The sequence below is a fragment of the Pygoscelis adeliae genome, unplaced genomic scaffold (genome assembly GCF_000699105.1).
Source record: "Pygoscelis adeliae isolate BGI_AS28 unplaced genomic scaffold, ASM69910v1 Scaffold38, whole genome shotgun sequence".
Taxonomy (NCBI): Eukaryota; Metazoa; Chordata; class Aves; order Sphenisciformes; family Spheniscidae; genus Pygoscelis; species Pygoscelis adeliae.
The window spans coordinates 4,927,733-4,950,454 of record NW_008825614.1 but is presented as its reverse complement, the minus strand read 5'-3'; the positions used below and the strand labels follow the sequence as shown (position 1 = coordinate 4,950,454).

Genomic DNA, 22,722 nt, shown 5'->3' with positions numbered 1-22,722 from the left:
ACAAGCTAGTAATAGATTTCTAAGAATTTAACTGTCTTATTCTATTTTGAGTTGATAGAACTCTTATTGTTCTTACTGTTTCTACTATAGACTTTATTATTGTGATCAGAGCCATACAGGGCTTAGCCTTATAGAGAAAGTGATGGTCTCTGCCCCAGAAAACTAGCAGTCTTTTCAAAAGAAGGTGGGGATGGGAAAAGAAACAAAACCACAGACCTTGGTTTACCCAAGGCCTATAGGACATAAATCTCCTCTTTTTTACTCAAGTAGATGCTGCTGTGGTGTCAGCTAGCGATTAGTGGATAGAGCTGAGAGGTAGTAAGTCAGACAAATTAGACAAAAATAACACCTGCTAGAAGAGGTTGCAGCTGGCTTCATCTACTGGAGCGGTATTCAGCATTTCTATTTCTAAGACAGGGTTTAGGAACAGGCAGAACAGGTGATGGCTTATTTTGTCCCAAAGGAGGAGAAAAGTACCAGTTGCCCTAACACCGCACACAGCCTCCATAACCTTTTCCTACTTTCTAGTTGCATAGCCTAGCACTGCTGCTGTCTGCTCTGATGCCACTGATAGAGGAGTTGGCATGTCATCCCTGATTCCTCTCAGAGTTTGCCAATTGTTTGGCACAAGCCTTTTTTTTTGTGTGCAGTAGTAACTGTTAAGCATGGTTCATGATGTCTGCCTACAGAAAGCAGGCCTATGTGATGAATGCTCTTTCTGGATCAGGTTGCAGTTCCCTGTGAGCTGCTCATAGCAGCTGCTCTACAGGAGCAATTGTGTGCAACATATAGTAGCCTGAACCCTGCTGTATGAGGCTGCTGGGCTGGAATATCTAATGGATGAGCTTCTTCAGCCAGCTAAGATCACTGCTCAGGTCAGCAAGAAAATGGGGGCAATCCTCTGCCACCTGCAGCTCGACATGTGGAAAGCAATGGAGCTGAATGAGTTACAGGAGAAAGGTGGTAGCTTGCTCATTGGCTGCAAGGCCAAAAAAAACTTGTTTAAGAGAAGAGAGGGTTTCAGCTTCCAAAGGTGAATTAACAAGGCACTTTCTTCAGCCTAGTTAGTATCCTCAACCTAGTTCCCCACCACTGCTTCTCTTTGGCAGTGCAAACCTCTTCTCCTCAGTCTGTCATATAGGAGGAGCCTCAGGTTCAGGAGGCCAGGCAGAAGGTGATGTAGGGCGAAAGTAGCTGCTCCAGCAGAAGGAATGGCTTCCTGGGATAGAGATGTGTGTGCTGGGGAGGGCCCGAAAGCAATGATGAGGGTGCCACAGCCATAAGGACTGAACGGCAGGAAAACGACATCCTCACCCCTGCAGCCCTCCTCAAAACCATTCTGTCTAGTCCCAGCCTCGTTCTCTCCAACTCCCCCGACTATGCTTTGTTACCTTTACCCTTTATAGTAATTCCTCATGCTCTTTGTAATGTCTCCTCAAAATTTGCTCTGCTGCTGCAACCACATTTGGCTGTTCACAAGTGCAAGGGCAAAACAAGTTACTCAATTTTGCCTACGCTTCCATGTCTGTTGTTGCATCAGAAGGCCCTGATCTTTCCTAGGATATGCTTACAAACTCAGCATAAGTAATAAAAAATAATAATTGCAGTTGCTTTGTGATCTTGAATGAATCACCTTGACTAGAAGTCAAGGAGGTTACTTACTTCATCAGAATAGATTACAGTCAGTCTCACAGTGGATATTAATGTTCTGAGGATCTCTGCTGAAACTTGCTGTTATAGTTAGGTAACTTGTAAGCTATTTTACAGCTGAGGCTGCCAGTTCTGTTTTTACTCAAGTAAGCAATAGAAATGCTTGGCCCAGCACAGTGTTTAGAAAAGTTTGGGTACGTCAAATGAATTACACCTGTTACAGCTGCTCAACCTACTGCTTATGGTCTAGTAGTTTCAGTGCAGTGAAAATAACCTCAGCCAAGGATCATTTGGGAAGGCATTGGCAAAACTTGATGGAAAGAGTAGGACAAAATACGCACTTGCCATCTGCAGCTACCCAAGACAGCTCTCTAAGGTAAGAAAGGTAGGAATGTAGTAATGAGAGTAACAGCTCTGGCCAGAGGCTGCTGTCAGCTCCAGATCCACTTAAGGCTATTGCAAAAGCTGGGTAGAGTAAGTGTTAAACTGACATCTTGGCTAGGGGCACCAGAATGTCTTGCTACAGCTTTACTTAAAATTGACACAGAGCAGCACCTCGCTTTTAATTTGACCTAGCTCATAATTGACAAGATCTGTTTTGATCAAATGGTGAATTCTAGTTCAGGAGGTCACAATATATCTTCTTTACTTGGTCTGGGTAAAGCTTCGCTCTGGAAGAAGTCGTGTTGGAATCAGCAGGCACTTTTCAGATGAGAGGCTATTTAAAAAAGTGCGTCTGGTCGAGACAGTGGCTGGCTGTAGGTGTAGTGTTGCTGTATAAGCCCTGAAAATCAACAGTATCCAGTGACTTCCCCACCGTTCCCTTTTGCCTACCATAGGCAGGGCAATCTGGTTCTTCCTATTTCTTACTGGAGTGCCCTGGGCTGGGATCTAGGCACATGTATCTTGTACGTACTGTACTGCTGCGACATGGAGAGTTTGCAGGGCTGGAACTACGTCTTTGTCATTTTACTTTAGGCAACAGGGGCCGAATAGCTGCACGCAATAAACTGTGTGCCACATCTGTTTCTTTATCTCCCTTATCCTTCTTGTTGCTGCATTTACCGGTTTTCCTTCCAGTTTAATGGTTTTATTGGGCAGCAGCGACAGAAGGTGCTTAAGAGCATGTTGATAAACAAAGCAAGCAAAACACAAACCTAGTTGGAAATTGCCCTTTGTATTGGCAGTACAAACAGTGGAGATCTGGATGGGTGTTAATGCCAATCCTTAATATGCTGCTTTCAGGGCTGGGGGAATGTTGACAAAGGAAAGGAATAAATTGCCGTTTATAAAGGTCATAGGTGATACCATGGTAGCACTGCGATAATTTTTTAATGAGTGATATTAAAGTAATAGGCATTGATACTTAATCAGTACTCCTGGTATTAGTCACCTGGCCTTGCTCTGCTCTCTTTGTGTGGGTTCTTCTAAGTGTTTGGTTTCCTTCTGGCTGGTGCTGCTTGAACAGCACCACAAAATGCTGGGACAGGACTTTGGGGCAAGTTAAGCCACAAGGGTCTGTGGCCCAGGTGAGATGTTGTGTAGGGGGTCTTACTACTCAGGGACCTAGAAGAGGTTGAGGGTGCTGGCAATACTTTGTGCTGCAGACCACACTGTGGGAGAGAGTACTCCAAGGATGGGTTCTCCAACACCCCCCCTGCATCCCCCTCCATGGAAAAAAGAGATTGAATGTATTGCAGTGCTTGATGGTGTCTTGACATAAAAAGCATTGGGATTCTGAACGATTCAGGTGATCTTGCACACTCTTAACTTGCACTACTCGCTGCCTGGTAAAAAGAGGTAGAAAAATCCAACAGAATGAATAAGAGAGAAGAGCCTTAAGAAAGGATCTTAAGAAAGCAATGGCCAAAAAAAATCTTAAATGCATCTCCTGAGAGCTTAACAGGATTATAAGGATCAAGAAAATTGCCTTTTTGCCTGTTTAATGATTGTTGCCCTACTGATCTGTGCAGTTTAGCCTATATTTGAGGTCTTCTGCAGGGTGTTCCTACTGTTGTTTGATGGAGGTGTATGGGTCAAGTGTTGTGCCTGATATTGTTGAGTCAGATGTTTGCAAAATGTCTGAATGAAAGCTGGTTTCCCTAAATGCTGAGGAGGTGAGAAACAGCAGGTGGGCTCCTTGTTCAGAGTGCGCAGCTCCAGGAAACTCTGTGATCCAGAAACTATTTGCTTCTTTTCTGGATAAGCATCATAGCTACCTTCCTCTCTAGTCTTTCTGCCTTCAAGTGACTCAACCTGAGATCCAGTCCAGTGATTTCTGTTTGTGACTGCAGAAAGTCCCCAGTCCTTGGGGCTGAGAGCTAAGCAGCGTGGGCTACTGCTCTGAGCCATAGTCACTGCTGTGTGACCGCCCGTCACACAGGAGTACCCATTTTATTGAACTTGCAGGAGTGAGCACTTGGCCCACCTCTTATCTCTAATGACCCAGCACAGGAGTGACTCTGGATCTGGGACCCTCTTTGTATTAACAATTAGAGCGTAACAGAGTGCTTGTATTTGATCAGCATCATTTTATTAAATTATCACTCACATGACAGAGACTCTGTCCAAGACTCTCTTGAACCCCAGGTCTCCAAATCTGGAGAAATATCTTTGGTGGCAAAACTGGGTCAAAGAAAGCCCAGATGCTCCCAAGGAGTGTGGTTTCTTCACTTGTGGCTGCAGCTCGCGGCTCCCTCTACATGTGCTTGTGGGCCTGTGAGAGAAGAGCCAGGTTAAAATCCTTCCCCATCCTTAAAGTAAAAGCTATTTGTCAACCCTGATGATCTTAGCAAACTGTTTTATAGTGCTGCCTATCAACTAGTTGTGCTACCACAACTGAGGAACTGTCAAACTGAGGCATAAAAGCAGAAATGAGCACACTGATGGGAATTCTAGGGGATGAGACTCCATATGACAATTCTGGTCCCCAGGCCAGTTTATTGTAAAGATAATTACCTTAATGAAAATTACCTGAGATGAGACAGAAGCCTTGACTTCAGGGAGAGCTGTTAATACCACTGGCAGTAGTAGTTCTTTAGAAGCTGTGATTCTGTCCAGAGATAAAGCCAAGGATATAACTGTGTTCTACATCCTTGCTTAAGCCCCATTGACATCCTGCTCCTGCATAAGTGTTTTCCTGAGCTGAGTCTTGCATTGTGGATAATTGCAAACACTCCTTTGTGGCTTTTATTTTGATCCATGCTCTTCTACAATATCTTTTTCCAAAGCGCATGATAAGAGGTTGTCAGGTAAAATTCATTTTTATTTTCAGGACATCGTTAAGTAGTGCTTTTCCCATTGGAGAGTTCACTGTCAGTAGGATAAAGGGTACTATAAAGAGTTAAGAAGAGTAATTGGTGTTTCATCAGATTATGTATTAGTTCAACCAGGCTAATGCACTGTAATATCTAGACAAGCCCTATAATTGGAGATAGTTTGAAACAAGCTTTTAGCTATTCATGTGCTCCAGCTCTAAGTTAATTTTACATCCAAGCCATTAAGCAAAAAAAAACCCTAAAACCCAAACCAAAACCAACCAATCAATAAAAAATAGGCCATTGTTCATTAAAGACATCTTGAAAATCAGGTTGTTTACAGAGGCAGGGGTGCGTGTGGTCTTTTTCAAAAGCTTGGGACTAATTTTCTCTCATTTTGCAAAGTGTGTGCTGAGTCTGAGAAGTCAAAGTCAGTGATATCTCTTGCAGAGCTGCCTTTTTAGTGTATGTGCAAATTATTTGAACAATAGTCTGAACTACCTGTGTTCCAGTCTATTCTATATGTACCAAACGTAGAGGAGTAAGATTTCACTTGGGGGTCTGTAATAAAGGTCAGTGCTTTCTGAGTCATGTTAGGAAGGAAAATGGAGCTTTGAATACAATTCTTTGTTGCATTCTTCCTTGCCTCTGAACAGCACAGTTTAAATGCTCAGATGGCATAGAAAGAGAATAGAGAGGGTGGATCACTTCATAGCCCTCTCTAGTTGTTTAGCCCTCTATCTGTGTGTAAAAGGGGAGTGAGGTGCCAGAGATCCTGCTTTCTTTCTTCCCCTGCTGTTCTTCAGGATGATTCGCACCATTTGAGCTACAAGTCATGGCTTGTAAGAGAAAGTCTCTACAGTTAATCATGCGGGGAAACATTTAGCCTTCTTTGCTAATGGGTTCTTTCTAGGAAAATACGAATGTGAATGAACAAGCTAGTGTGACCCAAGTAATCTGCTGACTGCTGGCTCTGATCCCTCACATTGGTTTTATGCATTAAAGGAAAATCAGCGTGACATATCTCCTTAGTTATGAGGGGGATTAATTTCTGATGATCAGCTTACGTTCTGAGGTACAGCAGTTGGGTGTTTCTGGAACTTGTATAGATGTGTTGATCTAAATGTCCAAGAAATTGTCATCTGCTAATTTTCTGTTTTTACACCTTGTACTGCTTCCTCCACTTAACAGTGCTTCAAAATGTGCTAACTACTTTTGGTATAAGCAGCACTGTGTATATGTGTGCATACACAGTATGAATAGTTTGCCAGCTACTTAGAGGTTAGACACCTTTAACCGTTCTGTCATTAGATGTCCCCGCAGATAAAATATTGCATTTGTCCATGTTCACTGATGCAGAATAATTTTTAAATCAGTCTGACTTAACTATTTTCATACACTTCATTTTTGTCTTCATGTTCCTTCAGGCTTCAGACTTGATTATCACCCCAGCTACGACTTTCAAGGAAAAACCAGACCCCAGTGGTTTGGTATTTGGAACTGTGTTCACTGATAATATGCTGACAATTGAATGGTCCTTGGCTTCAGGATGGGAGAAACCTTATATTAAGCCACTTGAGAACCTTTCGTTGCATCCAGCCTCCTCATCTCTGCATTATGCTATAGAAGTGAGTATTGAATCGATTTGGAAGCTGCTATTTTGTTTCATTAGCTCTTGAAGCCATAGCTTTGTAATACAAGGACTGTTATTAGTACTGAGTTACATTTTGTTTTGTTAACTGATGTCCTTCCAGAATAATTCCATTATTTACAACAGGGTTATGTTTATGTTAGTATAACTCAGAAGCAATTCTGGCCTCTGGATTCCAGTTCACTTAACTTGCTAGCCTAGTGAAGGTGAGCCCTTTCTTGTGTGGTGACAAATTCATTTGAGAAAGTATTCTAGTTCACTGACGGTGGATCGGTCCAATTACTGTCTCTGATGTAACTTAATGAAGCACTGGATAAGACTGTGTGAGATTCCAAGGGTAGCTTTAATTTGGGGACTGAACATGCACTTTGTGAAAGTTATTTTAAGCTGTTTTAAAGGTTCATAGCTTGGATTGTAGGACAGACTAGACAGATGCTTGTTTGCAACTCCGAACAAGTCTGGAGAGCTCCGAACTAGATCTGATGCATTCAGCATATACAAGTGTATTTAAGCAGAGAATATACAGCAAGGAACTTTGGAAAGTGAAATGTTAAGTCGGAAACCAGCGTGGTTAACAGTTTCCGTGCTTAGCTGCTTACTGTCTAAAGCTGCCTTTTGTATCTCCAGAGCAGCTTTGCCTATACTCACATCTGTGTGAGAGCCTCAGTAGGGCATATATGCTGAAATGGAAGCCTGCTTCTCCTCCCATTTCTGGGTAGGTGGGAGTGCCTCCACTGAAGTTAGTGGAGTTGCTTGTGCTTCTTTTATTGTTTCTTTTCTTTTCTTTTCTTTTTTCTTTTTTTTTTTTTTTTTTTTAACCACTGGTATAAGGGAAGGATCAAGCTTTTCCCTGCTTGTTGTCCCTGAGCTCCTGTCTTCACCATTTTTTGTTGTTGCTGTTTTTTCCCCATCTAGTCACCAAGCCTCTAAAGGTCCTGTGTAAATTAAAACAGGCCCCTGTGACTAAGGCTGCAGCTCTTGATCTGCCCAAGAAGTAAGAAACCACGCTGGAGTCCCAAATCTATATTTCACTCTTAGTAGCATATTGCTTTAATGCTCGGCCTCTGGCCCAGTCTGAAATCATTGCTAATATGAATATGCTCTTATTTTTTTCCCATTTTTTTCATTCTTTTACCCTTATTGCATCACGTTTCCTCTAGCCAAGAGGACAGACAGAGGAGAATCTGGTGCCAATGCTGTGGCTCAATGAATACACAGTGGGTATAATAAAAATGATGAATTTGGCATTCCCTCCCCTTTCTCCTTGCCCTCCATGATGCAGTGTGATAGTCTGGATCTGCTGAACTCCAGATCCAGCTCCTGTGATGTACAGATGTCAGATAATATTGTTTGCATACCACTGTAGCAACCAAACATCAAGCAACCACAGCAGTTGCTTTTATTCAAGTTGAGCATTTCTGGAACACATCACTGTCTCCCTTTTTTAATAAGTGAAAGGTTCTACTGAGCTCTGGCAGGTTAAAAGTATTTCTTTTTGGAGAAAAAGATTTAACAGCTTGAGAAGGCTTTGTGTTTCAGTAATGATATGATTCTTATTTCTCTCAAACTATTGATCAAATCTTAGTAGTAACATTCCTTCCTCTTCCCTCTCATTAAAAGTTCTGTGACTGTGTTTGGGAGAAGGGTGGGGGGAAACAACTGTTCTGTGATAAGAAAGTACCATTACAGAAATGTGGTATTAGTTAGTAACTGGCCCAATAAAAATCATATCAAAGTATCAACCATATCACCAGCTATGCCATCCTTTATTAAAGATAGAATTTTTTTCTTGTAGCTACAATGTCTATCCTAGGAACAGTTTCTTTTGCAAAACTGTGTACAAAGCTTTTAATAAGGTTGGCATTGCCATAGGAATAAGATAAATATTGAAGGCAAAAAGTTCTGGGTTCTAATTCTGGTTCTGCTACATAGTTGGCATGTAGCCTAAGGAAAGTTGCCGGGATTCCTGCAACCCAGTTACAACCCAATTAAAATTTGTCATGTGGAAGGACCTAGCTCTGTTATGGGACTGCACAAAAGCTTTCTAAACGTTGCATTCCACTGATCCTTATGGGAAAATGTTATAGAATTTAATAAGAATGAAACCTTGCGCATTGTACTAAAATTACTTATACACAAATACAGGATTCTTTTTTCCAAATAAAAAACCTGCATATGTAGACTTCAACCACGTAGAATGTATTTCAAGCCATTTTTTGTGGAACAGTCAGGAGGACAAGTCTGCAGAGACTGACAGCAGCGATGCAGTTAAATTCATAGAACTTATACTGAAATTTAATGTACAAAGAAATGCTTTAGAAAATAAATTCTAAAAATCTGAAACCTTGTCTATAAGCATAAGTGATCCTTTAATACTTAATCTAAATAATACCTGTATATATTAATGTGAGCTTATATAGTACATGTGTTTTCTGTCTATAACTATAACTGGAAATTATCAACTGAAAATAACTATGGATATTTTGTTGGCATATGTTTTTTGCTGTGGTTAGGAGATGTTGTAGAGCATTCTGCTGGGAGGGCAGTGGTGGAATAAGGGTTTCTGGTACACTGATTGTCAACACCCGTCATCCGGATTCTGCAGTTTGATGGGATAATTATGACTAATTTAAGTTTCCTGTAAGGTACAGATAAAACATTTTCATGCATTCTTCCTCTAGTGTAAGGCTGATGCCTTACACTAGAGGCCACCTGTCTTTCATGCTAGCTAAACCCCCTTCCACAGCGTAAGGATATATGGGGGAAATAAGTGACCAAGATTTTGCTACAACTACAGCAAGAACTACAACAGAGTTCTTTTAATTACCTTATTCTATGCTTCCTACCAAAATGCATTTTGGACAGAGCCCTAAAAATGATTAACATATATAATTAAATTCTATAGATCTTTTCTGTAAGGGAAAATACTGTTTTGGCTCAGCCTTAGGTATCAGTCAGGTTGTGAGGGAATGGTTAAGTCAAACACATGCTACAAATTTTAATTGCTGTAACCAAATTATGAAAAAAATGGTTATCATTAAGTCCCCTGACAGAGAAAGATATATCTGAAGCATAGGCAGGTCGTCTCTGTAATATAAACTTCATAATACTACCTCACAGGAGTGTGTTGCAAGGATTAACTAGTTAGCATTTATGCTTTGAGTACTGTGAGCAGGAAAGTGAAGTTCTTTTATTTCCAAAGGGTGTGTTCTGCTTTTGCACAGATCATCGTGGGATAAATAATCAATTATTATTTGATTTCTTTTCCCTCCTTTTTGGCTTGGTAGTTGTTTGAAGGAATGAAGGCTTACCGAGGAGTGGATGGCAAGATCCGCCTGTTCCGGCCAACCCTCAATATGGACAGGATGGCGCGATCAGCAAGACGAGCAAGTCTGCCAGTACGTAGCCAAGACATCTTATTCTCCTTAAGTCAGAGCGTATTTTCATTTTCAGAGTACAAATCTCTGAAACTTTACAGCAGTGTAACATTCGTCAAATACTCTAACTCTTGAATAGTTCAGTTAAACTTTGTTAAGAGATCTTATTCAGTGAAAGGAACTGTTTGTAATGCATTTTTCTTTTAAATCACAGCAGTGTTTTGCTTGCTTTGTTGTCTCCCTACTGCCTCCGATGTACACAGTCTATTTCTGAGGGATGAGCGCTGTTCTGCAGCTATTCGCATGCAGACAGCTGATTAAATTGTTCTGGCGCTAATGTTCTTCCTTTTCTTCTTTCCACTTCAGTTAAGTCCTTCAGCCTCCGAGTGCCTTCATTTTTGGTCACACTAGCAACTTAACACTGCTTTTAGCAGTTGTATATTGGCCAGTGAATTTCCTCCCACACTTATTAGCTCTATTACTGTAAGAACTTCGTAAAACAGGGAGACTTGGTGGGTCCCTTGAGTTATAACCCAAAGCACTCCTCTGCAGAAAGAGGTGGTGCCATAGTTTGCAGCGCGCCAAAGTGAAGGTGTTGGCTGCACAGGGAGTTCTCTCCATGGGTTTTGGAGGCAAGAAGGGTCAACGGCTCCTTTTTACTCTCTCAGGGGGATACTTTGTAGCAGAAGGAGGGCATTCAGGGTACTGTATAAAAAGGCACAGTGGCAAAGATCATGGAATCTTAAATTCTGTAAGAAATTAACTCAAGGAAGATGGTGTAGTCCTATGAACCTCTACGGACTGTCACTGTTACGTATCCAGATGAAGTGTTCCCCTTAGCATATGGGTCCATAAAGATCACAGAGTGTTCAGGCTATATTTCTCTATTTGATTTTCTCCCTTTGCTTTGCCTTCCCAGTGTTTTGACCAGAATGAGCTGCTAGAGTGCATTCGGAAGCTTGTGGAAGTGGAAAAGGAGTGGGTCCCATACTCCACCGCTGCCAGCCTGTATATCCGTCCTACCTTAATTGGAACTGAGGTGTGAAACATTTTTTCCCCCTCTTCACCTTTGTGTATTTAAGCACGAGGCAAAAGCCTCCATCCATAAAGGGAAATATGCAGTAGTCACTAGACAACAGTATTACAGTTCAGGGGCAAATTGTTCTTACGTTTTTACTTCTGAGTCAGTCACCTGTAGCTCTGCTTCACAAATTTATGTTGACCACACCACCACCTAGTGGACACATTGATTCAGACCACAGAACGTAAACTTCAATTAACGATTCTGAGTGGTAATGGCAAAATTTAGATTAACTTTGGTTTTGTAGTAAAAGGATAGTTATTTGTGACATGGTAATACGTGCCTTTAAAATACTAATAGTCTGGAGAAAATGTGAGGGAACAGAAATTTGCTGAGTGGATTTTGTGATTTCATCTCATACCTCCATCCTGACCTTACTGAGGAGATTTTGGAAGATTCTACCCAGTAAATTAAGATGGCTCTTCTGAGAGAGACTTTTAACAGAACTGAGAACAAGTTCTTGTGTCAATTTATTCTTGAACCCAGATAAACCTGACCTTATCAGAGGCTCCTTAGCAACTAGGTGTTAGTGTGTACTCTGTGAGTTTCTTGTGGGCGTGAGTCAAGCCTATAGTATTTATAAAGGGAATTACACACAGGGAGTTTATTTGAATTAAAACTTTAAGGGTTTTTTTTTTAGTAGTGGCAAGAGAGAAACCTATAATGGTAGAGCATAGGACAAGGAAGCAAAAGAATGTATGGTTTCCAACTAGACAAGTTACTCTTCTGCAATATCCACACCTGTAAGTAGTTACCATACATGAGCATTATACATTTCACATGTTCTACGACTCCATTAATTTAATGCTTGTAAACTAGTTGCAGATTTTCAGATGGAAAGATCTCCACTCAGTGACTGTAAAGTATTAATGTTAAAAATTGAATTTTTTTCCCCTGTTTTTGTTTCTGGAAGTTCTTTTGCTGTTGAGCTTTGTTTCAGGTTAGCCAACATATCTGGCCTTTCCACAATGTCATATGTTGTTTCCGGGTTGCGTGTCCTGCTAATCTTTTATGAATCAGCACAATTAGGAAACCCAGTCAGCACAATCTTTTGAACGATCATGTAAGAATCAGGAAAAATATCAAGATCTCGGTTAGTTAATTCTTGTTAGAAGTTTTGCTGAAGGAGTAAGGTAGACAGAAATCAAAAGAACCCTCTCAGCACCTGAGGAGGGCTTATTTGAATTTTCCACTAGTTGCATTATTACACTATTATTATTTTCCCTCCCACCTCCCAATTTAGCTTCATGTGCTTTGTGCACAGTGTTTTGTTTAGACCTTTGGTCCTAAAGATTTAAGTTCAATAACATTTTTTCAATGGAGGCCTAATCTTAGAGACCAAGGATGAGCTTGTTCTTTTTACGAGACTGGTTTCTCTGAGTGGAGAGAAAATAGTAACCCATTCAGTTGCATAGAAGATCCAAGAATCATGGGTAACCAGCTGTACATAGCCCTGCTTGAGCAGGTGGGTTGAACAAGGTGATCTCCAGAGGCGCCTTCCAACCTCAATCGTTCTGTGGTCGGTCCTGAGCTTTGCAAAGTATCATATAGTTAAGCAGAGTCTCCTACCACAGGATTCAGACTTTGACCAGTGCAGACTTTTCACCTCCACCTTCAAGTATTGATGGTGATGACTTGAAGTGTGAGAAGCCATCTCTCAGAGAGGAGGGGGAAAAAAAAAGCGATATATTCCAGGTTATTTCCTGTGGTGTTGTGTGAACCATTTCCAGCAGGCAAATCGTTTTAGCTTGTCACACAGCCATTCACAGAGCCAGCACTCAACTCTGCCAATGCCATTTCTAAGTGGCATTGGCTAATTCTCATCACTAATGCAGCTGACAGTGGTTCCTCCACTGTTGTTATTGCTAGCAGTGGTCCTTGCCACTCCTCCCCCCAGAAGGCTTTGCAGGCTTCTGCTGTGATTAATTCATATAATTATATAGTATCTTGTTAAGCTAATTTCTGAATTCTCAAAAGCTTGAAACTATTTGAGAAGATTAGAATAATATATAGATAAATGAAACAGCTGTAAGTGAATGATGACAGTATATAAAATTAGGGTTGTTATGTTGCTTGGATGGGGGGGAAGTTATATAAATATTTTCTCTTCATTGCAGCACTTTGCATTGTCCTGGTAAAAGCACTCTCGTGCTGCAGTTCCTCTGAAAACAGTGTTTCAAATGCTAATTGTGCAGCATCTGATGTTTGAAGTGAAGTATACCAGTAACTTCTGATTTGTTTACATTCCTTATTTTCAGCCTTCCCTTGGAGTGAAGAAGCCGACTAAAGCTCTACTGTATGTCATACTGAGCCCTGTGGGCCCTTACTTTGCAAGTGGAAGCTTTAATCCAATATCCTTATGGGCAGATCCAAAATATGTAAGAGCCTGGAAAGGAGGAACGGGGGACTGCAAACTGGGAGGGTAAGAAAACATAATTCTGCATCCTCTACATAGCTCACAAAGGAGATTTGGTTTTTAGTGAAGTATCTAATCCAGCAGAAGTAGAGGTATTAAATGTAGCAGTTAAACAAACAATGTACTGTAACAAAGGTTTCTAACAATATTATAAATAATATTTGCAAATATTATTTATACAATTCAGTTGCATATTTTTGTTTGGATATTACAGCCAAGTGGATTATTTGCAGAGGCAATTTTGCAGCATCTCAAGCTGAGGAACTGGACCTGGAAGGTGTCCATGTAATACTTTGGCTGTTTCCCTTGCAGAAGTTGACACTAAAGATACCACTTCTGTGATGCAGCATTCAGTATAGCAGCCTGCTGCCAACTGAGCAGTGAGCAGCATTGACTGCTGACCTCCTTCCTTGGCAGACTGTCCTGACAAGCCATCTGCAGTTAGCTAGGGGAGTATGGGTGTTTAAGGAAAATCATGAGACAATTATCTGCATTGACTTGACCATAGTCTGGCAGTTTTCTGCTGAAGTAGGCCAAAACACTAGTTAGGTAGAAACATAATTGTTAATGTCCAAGTACTTGACTTGTAGAGTGAAGCTGCTTAGGACTTAACTGGAGCAAGCAACTTGGATATGGCTGAATAAATGACTCAATGATACATCCTTGGTCTTTGGTTTAAACGAAGCTTATTGTCTCTACCTGGGAGTTTCTTTTCTAGGCTGGAAGTTAGCAGTTGTCAAGTGCTGCTCCACTGAGCTAGTAGAATAATCAAAGGGCAAGAAAACAGCTTTCCTTCATTCAGTTTGGTGTTCTGAGACCTCTATTCTTTCTTTGTGAGTTTTTGCTTAGTTTTAGAAATATATTAATTGTTTCCTGTGCATCCCTCATATGTCAGCTGTGAAAAAAGGAATAGTCTGGAGTCACTACTGACTTGATTTGTGCCCAGAGGTGAGAACTTAACTCCAGTGTGTGTTCAGCACTTTGGAGCTGCTGACTTTGGGTCTTGATGGTTGTTGAACATCAGAAGTGAAAGGGTTTTTTTCCCCCCACTCAAAGCAGCTACAGAGTAAACACTTATTATTCAGGCAGGTTCACTCTGTAGGCAGCATTTTAGGAAAACAGTTGCTCCTCAAAGATACGGAATTCATCAAAGCCCATCTGCAGCTCCCGAAGCCACTAGTTCTGCAAATGTCTTTCACTAGAAAAGAAATGTCGCCTCTGGTGATTTTTGTGTTCCAAGAGGTTCATCTGACATATATGACCCATCTGTTCATCTGACATATGTGAGATGAGGTAGATGGTTTTGTTTTGCTTTTTTTAAAACCGTGAGCTGGATGGGAATTGTTGCTCTTTCTCCAGGATGCCAACTGCTAAATAAAGACAAATGCTTTCCTAAGGTGTCTAATTGCAACAATTAGAATGTCCAGAAAATGGAACAAGAGGTATTACTAAGACAATTTGGGTCGATGTGTTTGAGCTGTTGATGCTGTTCAGCCCTTCAAAGTTTTTTGGGTTGTAGATACAAATGATCTAGTAAAATACTAGTAGAGTACTTCCAATGAAAATAGTCCAGGGACAAGCAGTGACTGTGCAGAGCACTTGCTCATAAGGTAGATGTGCACAAAACCTTGCATAGAAATGAGAAAATACCCAACCAGATACTCATAACTATTTGCTCTTTCTTTTTGTTTCTGGAAGGAATTATGGTTCTTCTGTTTATGCCCAGCAAGAAGCCCTGGAGTTAGGCTGCCAGCAGGTTTTGTGGCTTTATGGGGAAGATCACCAAATAACTGAAGTTGGAACAATGAATCTGTTTCTCTACTGGATAAATGAAGATGGAGGTATAGTAACACAAAACATTAAAACTTCAACAGAGTAGACAGTTGGGACCATAATCCACAAAATGATCATAAACTTTTTAATGAAGAAGATTTAACAAAGGAAATGTCTATTCTCTTCTGAAAACTGATAGGTGACTCTCAGTTATACCATTGTGAAAGAGGAGATTCTGGAGCAGCTGTGAGTACTGCCTACTGATAACATACTAAACTGTTGGGCTAGTCTGTGTGCTCAGAAGGGTAGAGTCTAGCCATACACAAGGTCACGCTGCAGGTTTGGTATCAACTCTAGCAGCATGCTTGATCTTGAAGGAGGTGTTGGGTCAGAAACAATGCAGACGTAGTAAAGACACCTTCTGGCTGTGTAACTCTTCAAACTCTGTGGCTTTGGACCTGAGTCGTTCCCATCATTGCTTTCTGGCAGGTCAAATGTTCCTGAAGCATAGCCAAAAGAATTTCAGCATCCAACTGATGAAGAACTCAGCTCTTTCTTTGAAGAATTTGAAATTCTGTCCAGTGGAGGCAGAGAGAGAGAAACATCAGTCAGCGTTCCACATCACTAATGTGGAATGCTGTGAAAGCTCAAATGATGCTTTCGAGATATACCATCATTCTTGAAGCCATTTTTACCTCTTTGTACCAGTAGTCACCTCTGAGCAATGTACATGCTGATTAGAAAACTATCTAGTTAATAAGCAGCCAACTATTTAGGCATCTCAGAAACACCCATTGGGCATGCAAGTATTCAGTGCTTGAGAAGTGATAGCTGCACCTGAGAACTGGTTCAGAAGACTACATGACTCTGAGTCCTTAAAGGGTTGAGCCAATGTATAGGCAAGTGAATAAAAGGACACCTGCTGACTTCCATGAGTGCTGGCCCTCCATGAAAATTAAGTGTTACTGAATTTTTGCATGGCAGCAGATGCAGGGTTCAGACTCTGATTTCGTCATAGTGCCATGGGTACCCCTGAAAATTGACATTTTTCTGGCAGTGCTCAGCTGCAGTGCAGAGGCAACATTCTGTGGGGACAGCAGCATGCTTTGGATATGTAGGGTAATGGGAATCCAGCTACCTGACTCCCATCTCCAGTTTCATTACTTGTTCTGCAAAATCTTTACCACTTTTGTAAGAAGAGGGATGATACTCCCTCAGTGTTGAATGAGTCTGTGAAGTCTTGTGAATGAAACTATGAATATGAGAAATCTTGTTGTTGTTGTTGTTATAGCAGTGGTAGATTTGTCAGTGTAGCTAGATGGGCAAATTCACGCCTTGTGTAACTTCACTGGAGAGACACGAAAATAGATTTTGGCTCATTCTGCCCAGGGAAAGGACGCTGAAGGGGGGACGTAATTAGAATTCAATGTTCTCATTGTACTTAAACCAGGAATATGCTGGAATTATCCAGCTGCAGCACTGTACTGTTCCAAAGATCTGCCAATCACTGTGTTACCAGTGCACTACTGAATAGTACTATTGTGAGGTGGCCATAGCAAACAACTTGTAATTCATGCCACCCAAGCTAACTGTATACTGCAAACCTGCCATTTCACACGACATGGTCATTAGCATCGTTGGAGCACTTTGCTGTCTCCCAGTGTGTTGATTAATGCTTAATTTATGATATCTTTGATTGAGAATCACTCTTGCTACCAGCGTGTGTCATCACATACCTGCCTATGGCTTTACATCGTGATTTAAAAAGTGTTTGCCATTATGTGCTATCACTTCACAACGGATACTTACTTAGGCTGTGGTTTTGTTTTGTTATGCAAATCCTGCAGCTGAGAGAGGGATCTAACATAAAAATAGTGAGGCAGAAATTGCAGATCATCATCAAAAGGAAAATGCCCTTCTTTGTTTGTTCAGAGGTCACTGTGGAATAGTCTGAACTGCTCTCCTTGGCTTATAATAAATCAAAGACCCAGCCCAGTAAAGCCTAGACTAAAGGACATTTATGCTTCCAATGAGAGTAGGCTTTTCTTGCAAGCCTTTGCTGTATATTTTCAGTTACAGCATTGTGACTAAACATGACATGTTGTCTTGGGCAGCAGGAGGAGCCTGGAAAAATGTTTCGGTTGTAACGTTGAGGAGGGAGTAGGGGAGGAAACTACTCAACTTCTGGTAAAATAACATGACGTGCTCTATGCTGCTCTTGTATGTCCACTGCTGCTCTGGCTGAGGCTTATAATATGACAAAATCTGGATCCCTGCTGTTGCATAAATACAGGAGTGTGATGTATCATTCGTCAAACACTGTTTACAGTTTATGGTTGCAAAGTGAAAATTTTGGTCACCCTACAGTCCCTTCCACCCGCCTTTTCAGAGCACATAACAATCCCAAGAAGCTGTTAACACTGAAACTTGTTTCCTTTAATAATGTCTGTTCTTCTGCCTAGAATATAGGCTTGACTTTATGGAAAACCTTAAAATTGAAACGTATGTCCAACCTGAAGGTTGCTAACTATGAAATCTGTGTGCACCTTCCAAAAATTCAGTTTCTTTAGAATGATTTGGAACCATCTGGGCTCTACTTCTAGCTTTAATGTTAAGGCATTGTGAATAGCATTCAGGCATTACTTAATATTTTTGTGCTGTTATTAAAATGGGGATTAATAGTGGCCACTTCAAAATAGCTTACATAAATAAAAAACCAAATATGTTAAAAGATTCTCTGGAACAGTCAGGTAAAATATCAGGCAAGTTTGCTTCGTGTTCTGTAGGTGGAGGATTATTTGTGCTGCAGAAGTACCTCGTACAAGTAGACTACTAACAAAATAAGGATCGTACCTTCTGCTCTAATAGAAAGCCATGGCAATAGCATGGAGGGGAGAGCAGCAGATGAATGAGATGGCAGACAAAGAAAAGGAGGGAAAAGTAACTGAGGAATGTACATTGACAGAGATGCGAAGACAAGAGTGATTGCATGAGGGGAGAGTAGAAGAAAAACCTGAGGGAAATAGGGAGAAAGAAATAGAAAGGTCCATAACAAACAGGGAGAGAAGTCAGCTGTTTATAATAGTGAAATCAGGGTTTCCTGGGTTCTCCTTGACCCTGAAGTTCACTTGGTATCTGTTATCATTTTGGTAAAATATATTTTGGTGAATTTCTCAGCATTGTTATAGTGTGACTAGTACTGAAGGCGTCCCGTGTTTGGAATCTTATCTGCTGTATGTTCATAAATACAGATGTGTAAAAATTGAAGCTATGTAATATGCAACACCTCATTTTAAAAATCCCTTTAAACACTCTGATGGGGTTCCATTGTTACAGCATGCCTATACTATGCCTGGTGTAATGGGGCACTGGACTGATAGTGCTACTATTATAACAGTAACAGTAGTCAACTGAAGAGAAACCCTGGCATTTTCCTTCAAATGCCTTTCCCCCCCTTTTTGCTACTATATATTTTAAGGCTTCTAGCCCATCAAAATAATTCAGAAGGCAAATGGAGTCTGTGAGCTCACAGTCTGTTTTTTTGGAGATGGACAAACTGATGTCACATGGAGCCTGGTTTGGCATCAATTCACAGAGAGGATGAGCTTTTTGGCATGCCATGTTGTATAGCGTTATCATCTCTGCCGGATACCAGGGGAGCAGATGTTCCTTGAGTGGCCCCGGGCTGGTAGGCATCATATGTATACTTGACAAAATTCTACAGAGCAGGCTGTTCGAAACATTTTGAGACTCCCATGTCCTGTCTGCTCAGTGCTGTTTGGCGGCTGGTTTGGCCTGGCACCTTTTCAAACTAGCTCAAATCAATTAATATATGTTGTTGAGCTTAAACAGGTCCTGGCCAAGATCTGTGGCAACATCACCAAATAGAGAATATTATCTGGTGTGTAGTCACAATCTTTGGTATTAAGGTCCACGTTATTTGAAGTTTTCTGTTAGAGAAAGGGGAGCACTTGTATATGACTGGGTCACAAATGCAGAACATCAGGTTTCCAGTGTTCAGAATCAGGTGAGCCCTGTGCCTCATGGAAAGTTTTTAAGTCCTCTTGTTTTGATAGTTGTGCCAGAATTAGGACCAGACACGCAGCATGATTAGGAGTGATGCTAGACAGACTCCAAAAAAGGAAAGCTATTGTTCCTGACTGTATAAGAAAGAAGAGAGCACTGCTGTAGTTAGGAGTCTGGGATAGGTTAAGGAATAGCACTCAAACCAGAGCAGAATATATAGCCTGTTCTAGGGCAGCTTTTTTATACATTTTGGCATGGCAGTTTACATCTGTTACTTAGGTGTGTATGGATCCTCATAAAAGGAACATGGAAGCATAGGTAGGAAAAACTCCCAATCCAAATTAATAAATCCAGGGGTGGCTGCATTAAAAAGTAACAGACATTTCCTGAGACAATGGACAGTGAGTAGCAGATTCAATGAACAATTCCATTTATTTATCCTCCATTTCCCCTATCCCACCCCAGCTCCCAAAGCCCTCTCTTGCAGAGCAGGAGAGAGCCCATGCTGTAGTCAGTCTGGAGCTGTGTACGCACTGGCTGGCAGGCAGTGTTTGTGCACAGAATTATCTAGCTGACAGCTGAAAACAGAGTATTAAGCAGCTGAGCTCAACCTGCTCTCTCAGTCCAAGGACAAATACTGTGTTTTTCTCTTCTGCTCAGCTGCAAGTTTTCACAGGACCTATAGAAACATTTTTAAGACAGCTTCTCCTTTGAGACTGGTTCAAACAGGCCTGGATTCAGTGATCTTTTGCGAGTAGGGAGAAGGGGGCATAATATATCTTGTTCTTTTATGTGACCTAGGTAAAAATGAATCAATAACCTTAATGGTTTGTGGATTTAATAAGCAGGATAGTATCCTTATAAGATCAAGAAAGATAATGGATTCTCATTGAGAAGAGAAAGTGGTTAGAAAAAAAATTATGACGAGTATTACTGAAAGACTGTGGATGTCTTCACTTCTCAGTGCAGATTTGAGACTGTCTTAAAAGAGCCTGGCTGTCTGAAAGAGGAAATGCTCGGTATTCTCTGATAATAGAAACCACTGAGTATGCTATGTGATGGTTTAAAATAAAAGTGATGGTTTAAAATGAAAAATATTAACTCTGATTTGCTGCGACTGTTAGATGGAAGAACGAAGACTACATACAAACTTCTGTGTTGTAATTTAAGTATTTACCAAGTATGGATTATCATTTATCTACCGTTTCATTAATTATGTTAGATGAACATTTATCTAATGTTCTTTTCCAAAAGCAAACAAGAAAAACAAGCTAACAAACCAGACTAGTTGAACAATATGAATTGTTGGTGCTTTTGCAGTTTTATTAGGGCTGCTCTTTTTGTGTAAAGAAAAAATTAGGGGGAAAAAGGATGTCTAGACTAAGACAAAAGATCATTAAGGAAGTCTCCTCTCAAGACGCATCTGGCAAAGTTTCCACTGCTTTGCTTGTTCAGTAAACGGGCCTCAAAACTTCTGGTAGATGCTTCATATTAATGCTATGAAGTAGGTATACTGAACCCCATATTCCTAAATTAAGTAAAGCAGTTCAGGGAAAGTCATGATCTGCCCTGAGATTATTAGGCGTGGCTTTCCCTTGTGCCTCTCTATTCTTAATTTGAAGACTGAGCCATTCAATGGTTCCCAGTAGTTATACAGTGAGTCCATAATACACTGAGGAATAAAACCTACTACTAGGCTTTAGCCATGTATTTATTAATGTATTAAATACGTTTCTTCCCCACCCACTGAAACATACTCAAAAGGTTCCAAACAATAACAACTTATTGGAATTGAATTTGTGTAACTTGTGTTCTTATAGAACTCTGATAAATCTTGCATCTTACTGGGTAGGGAACGTTTCTGATATCATTCAACTTCTTTTTTATTTTCATGTTTGGTGTAATATCGGTAAACATTATTTTTGTTTCTTTGTTTGCTTTTCAACCAGTGTTTCTATTTCTTTTGTGTTTGACAGAAAATGAATTGGCAACCCCACCTTTAGATGGCATCATCCTTCCAGGAGTGACAAGACAAAGCATTTTGGATCTGGCACGCAATTGGGTGAGTGTTTTGACCTTGGCAGTAAGGGTTTCAACTATCACGTTATAACATCGACGAAAGTAAGCATTCCTGGTGCTCAGGATCTTGAAGTTCAACTGATCTGGTCAAATCCCTTAACTAAATGGGAACTAAGGGCATGCTAATTCATAGATTCCCAGCAACATCATCGGAATACCCACACCTGTCACACAGAACAATACCAAGCTTATTAAAGTAGCTCCATGTAGTATTTTAACATGAAAATTCTCATTAAATCCACTGGTACCAGCAACTTAAAGCAAGGAAACAAACAATTACCGTGCGTGACCACAGCTATACTTGAGTCATCAGCACACTATTTCTCCACTTAGTTCTCTCCACCCTTATTTCTAATAACTAGCACACAGCCTAAAATCCAGCCACAGTCTTGAAGTCATCTGTCTGCTTCCAGATTCCAGTTCTGTAGTGTAGCCATCCAAGTACTTATGAGGTAGTCCCAAGTGTCCAAATATCTTGAAATGCAGCAAACTGTTCACTCTGCCTGTATTGTATTCAAGGGTTTTATTGCAGCTTGGATAAGAATACTATACAAAGGCTCATCAAGCCCAGTATCCTGTCTCCTGGTTTTGGCCAGGTTTATGTTTAGGGAGGAGTAACAGGAATAACACAGGCATGTGTGATACTTTCCCCCCGGGTATTAACTCAGCTTCCAACCACCTGTAGCTGAAAGACTTCCTGAAATACAGTTCACAGTTATATCACTTAAATCTAACTTGCAGCGAAGAGAGCTAGGCATGTACTTCGTGGCACGTGTGCCACTTGTTGACCTGCACTGAACTCTTACATGTCTTTATTCGTATTGGTAGTCCCCTAGTGCAGATATGCATGCACATGTCTCAGTCCCATCTCCTTTACAAGTCAGGCAGATATTCCCAGTTGATAGGGCTTGTTTGTGAGATACCAGACTCTCACCTCAGTCCTTGTGAATAACTAGGTGTCTGCCACTCTCACAAAGGTTGTTCTCTACTTCCTGATCTCCATTCCCTAACCTGTCTGAAACTCTGCTTACATGGTGTCCCTGCCTCTCTCTCCAAATACTATCCTGTCCAGAGCTAATCATGTTTTCTGCTATCATAAGCAACTCTGTTTCATGTTAAAAAGCCTGCATATAAAACAAGGGCTAAGCTTTAGTTTGGTCTGATAGGACCCGCCTAGTGGATGAGGGAAGGGCTGTGGATGTGGTCTACCTGGACTTCAGTAAGGCCTTTGACACCGTCTCCCACAGCATTCTCCTAGAGAAGCTGGCGGCTCACGGCTTAGACAGGTGTACTCTGCGCTGGGTAAAAAACTGGCTGGACGGCCGGGCCCAGAGAGTTGTGGTGAACGGAGTGAAATCCAGTTGGCGGTGGGTCACGAGCGGTGTTCCCCAGGGCTCAGTTTTGGGGCCAGT

The 22,722-nt window shown here is 41.0% G+C and overlaps 1 protein-coding gene across 1 annotated transcript in view; it reads left to right on the top strand.

Annotated features, from left to right (window-relative positions):
* BCAT1 (branched chain amino-acid transaminase 1, cytosolic) overlaps window positions 1–22,722 on the top strand; it is a 43,034-nt gene that overhangs the window by 10,686 nt on the left and 9,626 nt on the right. The window contains exons 2-7 of the mRNA XM_009332834.1: window positions 6,335–6,535; window positions 9,846–9,956; window positions 10,855–10,974; window positions 13,275–13,438; window positions 15,131–15,273; window positions 21,208–21,293. Coding sequence (XP_009331109.1) covers window positions 6,335–6,535; window positions 9,846–9,956; window positions 10,855–10,974; window positions 13,275–13,438; window positions 15,131–15,273; window positions 21,208–21,293 — 825 coding nt within the window. The remainder of the gene's footprint in view (window positions 1–6,334; window positions 6,536–9,845; window positions 9,957–10,854; window positions 10,975–13,274; window positions 13,439–15,130; window positions 15,274–21,207; window positions 21,294–22,722) is intronic.